We start from the raw sequence: 4,032 nt of genomic DNA, 5'->3' as shown, positions 1-4,032 counted from the left end.
ACCTGATGCTCCTCCTTACCAACTGGGTGATCTTGTGAGGCCAAGGGCCAAAAACTTTCTGTAATTTTTTTAGTATTCTACAAGATGGTTGGTTCTTTGTAATTTGCCCAAAAAAAAATCTTTTAGTAAATTTGTCATACAAAAAAAAAAACTGAACTTAACCATGGGTAGGTAGTGTCTAGGCTTGCACTTGATAAAGTCAAAGCCAATCAAACCCAAGCCTAACAAGTTTAGGCTCGACGGGTCGTCCTTGTCGGTAGGGTGATAGGGTCAAGTTAGGCAGAGCCATTCCGCCAACACTGTAAGACCTGTTTGAGACTTGGTGTGGCAGTGAAGCATTTAATGGACCTAATTTGAGTAATGGCGAGTCCTTAAATATGCTGACATGAACTGTCTTAATCAATCAATTTGTTACATTAATGATTATCTGCATATTTTGACCACATTGATACAACATACAGTGTGGCATTGTTTCCTTCTGATAAAATTTTGTATGTAACTACGAATTTGCTCATGTCAACAGAAGTGTTTTGTAAGCTATCAGTAAGAAATCAACCATTATCAAAGATCAAACACAATAAAATCTTTGTTACCGGTCATAATCACCATTACCATCTGCAAATCTCTCCTCATTTTGATCACTAATTAATTGCAACCAAATTATGCATTACACAAATTAAGAGGCAAGGAAAAATCCTCACTTCCATCAAACATCAAACACTAGACAACACCATCAACAACAAAAGAAGTAAAGACCCAACTAGCAATCCTCCCTCCCTGCAACTAATGATGCATTATTCCTATATCAACGGCACACACCAAGCTAAACCACGATCCACTATAACAATCTATGTAGAGTTGAGTCTCCTGCAGTTCTTCCTTATCTCTCCCTTTGACCCAGTTAAGGGGGTGATGTTTCCCATATTGATCATGGACTTGGCAAACTGCTCAAAGAACTTCTGATTGTCCTTGGCATAAAGCTCAACAAGCTCCATGGTCTTCTCGTTCTTCGTAAAGAGGATCTGATCAGTGCTAAGCAACCCTTTCGACGCAAGGATGTTCTTGAAGTAGTAATTATCGAACTTGGCCACAGTGACATAGTCCAGTGGTAAGAGGTTGTTGTCACCACCTGATCTAGGGCAGCCTGATCTGAGATGTGATGCATAGGATTGATCAAGTGTATAATCAGGCAGCCCATTGCCTGTTTGGTTGTAGAGCCTTTGCCTGAAGCTTGTGCACCTAGAGAACCCAATTGTGTGGCTTCCTGCATGGACAAAGGCATAAATGAGCATTGGTGAAACATGCATTACTCGTATGGATGAAGGTGCAATTGGTCTACAACTATGTCATAGGGACACACCATTTTGGCTGCCAGTCATTGGTGACATGAATGGGACACAGTATGTCACAAGTTCGTATTTTTTTTGCAAAATTAGGGCACGAGGACACGATTTTTGTTAGTCAATAAAAACTGTTTTTTTAATGTTTTAATATGACAAAATACATATATTTTTTAGATTTATAACCCGAAGAAACCGTAACCGGCACAAAGACCTGTTCACGCTGGCTCAGCCTGCTATACCTACGGTTGTCATGCCGACAGCATAAAACTCCGAGGCTAGGACCCTTGCCCCAAGCCCGGGGCCTATGTTAGGCGTTGGCTTGTGCAGAGGGGCGACACCCATGGGAATCAAACCTTGACTGCTCGTCCAGCAGCCAAGGCCCCACCCCACTACGCCAACCCCTTACTGAAAAAAGAAGAAGCAACAAGATAGAAATTACCGGAAAGAGCGACCAAATCGACGAGATTAAGGCCCTTGAGCTTGAATTTTGTAATGAGAGTTTGAATGGTGCTGTTTGGAGCTGGGATGTTGTAATTTGATCCACTCAAGCTTGCCCCAAGCGAGTCTCTCCTTCCCAATGGCACTTCCCAACTGGGCCCACCAGACTGAGACAAAGACAAAAGCAGGAAAATGATTGTGGACTGTTACTTTGGCCTATCTAAGACTCTGTTTGAGCTTTATATTTCATGTTACACAAGTTCACAAACTCCAACACAGAAACAGTCGGAGTTCATGAATTTGATTATACCAGCGACAGAGACATCAGAGTCCATCAACTTAAAGCCTTCAGGCGGATGCAGATAGTGGAAAATTTGAAGTTCACGAATTCACTGCATTTTCCATGATGACAAACATACTCAATGATGCTATTTTAGCCATTTATGCCAAGGGTGCGTTTGGATGCAGTCACTTATCTGAAAAAGCAAGTATGAATTGAAGATTTGCATTGTGCTCCAGAATGGAATTTCTGAACTTGTCTTGCTTTTCCGGATAAGTAGGTGCCATCCAAACTGCACCCCCTCAAATGAATGTTGCATCACACTTGTTCATTTTGTGATATATGTACCCTTGTTCATAAATATATATATATATATATATATATATAGAGAGAGAGAGAGAGAGAGAGATGATGCGGAAATGAGGCATACAATAACCGTGGAGTCCCTTGCAGCAAGGGTGAGAATGTCTGCACAAGACACAACACCGGGGCATGCCTTCTCAACTTCAGCTTTGATCTCATCAATTACTTCGAACCCTCTGGCAGAGTTCCTGTTTGGGTTTGAGTTTTTCTCAGTAATTATGCTGCCACTGCTATCCAACAAAATTGATGCATCACAGCCCTGCATATTTTATAAATCATGCAGGTGAGAGAAAGAGAGAGAGAGAGAGAGAGAGAGAGAGAGAGAGAGAGAGAGAGAGATTGGTAACTGGCAATGGCTGCTACTATACCAACCACAAATTCGTCACAGTAATTAGAAAGTGAAAAATATACTTTGGTTCTATATTTAAAGATACAAAAAAAAAAGACTTCGGTTCTATGAACAATAAATAAATAAATAAGATATTAAGATAAAGTTTAAAATCTTCACGTTCTCAGATGAAACACTGGTTAGCAGGTGCTACCCTTTTCAAGTCAAAATTGGACCAGTTTGGAGTAACTAGGCTTGACTTGATGACATCACCATAAGCCATGCAAAATTAATTAGTCCAAGATACCCAATCAACAATTGGACTCTTGCAGAACAAGTGAATGAGATCCGGATTATCCAGCTAAAGCTATCCCATCCGGGCCCCAGTGTGATCACATATTTCTAGAAGTTTTGACTAAGCCTACCTGTCATCAAATGCATTTTTCTCATCATCTTCCTTAACTTACTTTGCATTAAAAGGAAAATCAAAGATCATTATAAGAGAAATATAGTGCATGAATTATGAGAATGTAAAGGTAAATTAAGCTGTCAGTTCATCACTCAACTACAATGTTGCCAAGTAAACAAATTAATAACAACCTTTCTCCAAAAGCAAAACTCTTTCTTTGTAAAACCATCAAAGTAAAGATTCTAATGCAATAGTTTTCTAACAGAATTCACGATTACCGAGTCCCGAAAAGGACTAAACCCTCTAAGTTCATCTCTAAACTCAAGTTAGGAAACTCAAAATATAGATTGAAAAGCAATGACCTCACCTTGACAAAGCAGTCATGGAAATGGAGCCTGAGCAAGGACGCAGCCATCCTGGTCTCCTTAGCCACGGCCCGGGCGACGAGAGACTTGACTATCTCTTGAACCTTGGGGCATGATTCGTCATAGAATTGAGGGTAGAGATAGCCATAGCCATTGGTTGGCCAAGAGCACACAGTCAGCAAGCATGGCATAAAGCACAAGAAGAAGAAGAAGAAGCGTGGAGGCACCAATGATCTCTCCATGTTTTCTTGTGTGTGAAAGCTTAGCTCCTTGGTAGTGAGAGCCAAGTTAGACCGAAGACGTATATATAATGAAAAGGAGGACAATTTGGGGAATTAATTACTCTGAAATGTAATGAATAGCGGTTGTAGCTGCCACACTATTGTATAAAGAAAAAGTATATAACTTGGGATACCATTGTGCTTTTATCAAATGGTTGATCACATTCACTTTTTCTTTTCTTTTTCCTTTTTTTTTTGTTGAACATGATCCAAAATGACTTTGTG

The 4,032-nt window shown here is 40.2% G+C and overlaps 1 protein-coding gene across 1 annotated transcript; it reads right to left on the bottom strand.

The window, feature by feature from the left end:
• Nucleotides 1–632: 632 nt before the first annotated feature.
• LOC149827031 (peroxidase 49-like) lies at nucleotides 633–3,768 on the bottom strand. The gene is made up of 4 exons (XM_090018415.1): nucleotides 3,529–3,768; nucleotides 2,492–2,683; nucleotides 1,783–1,948; nucleotides 633–1,264 (listed from the first exon to the last, which is right to left on the bottom strand). The coding sequence occupies exons 1-4, from the start codon at nucleotides 3,766–3,768 to the stop codon at nucleotides 849–851; spliced, it is 1,014 nt and encodes a 337-aa protein (XP_089874541.1). The 3' UTR covers nucleotides 633–848.
• Between the last annotated feature and the right edge of the window lie 264 nt (nucleotides 3,769–4,032).

Source organism: Nuphar pumila, chromosome 10 (assembly GCF_984573655.1).
Source record: "Nuphar pumila chromosome 10, dmNupPumi1.hap1.1, whole genome shotgun sequence".
NCBI classification, from domain to species: Eukaryota; Viridiplantae; Streptophyta; class Magnoliopsida; order Nymphaeales; family Nymphaeaceae; genus Nuphar; species Nuphar pumila.
The sequence above is the reverse complement of the archived record's forward strand: the minus strand, read 5'-3'. Positions and strand labels throughout refer to the sequence as shown.

Coding starts and splice junctions, on each gene's coding strand:
- LOC149827031 (XM_090018415.1), bottom strand. CDS start 3,768: ATGGAGAGATCATTGGTGCCTCCACGCTTCTTCTTCTTCTTCTTGTGC. Junction 2,684..3,528: donor TCCATGACTGCTTTGTCAAG/GTGAGGTCATTG, acceptor TAAAATATGCAG/GGCTGTGATGCATCAATTTT. Junction 1,949..2,491: donor CAAGGGACTCCACGGTTATT/GTATGCCTCATT, acceptor TCTTTGTCTCAG/TCTGGTGGGCCCAGTTGGGA.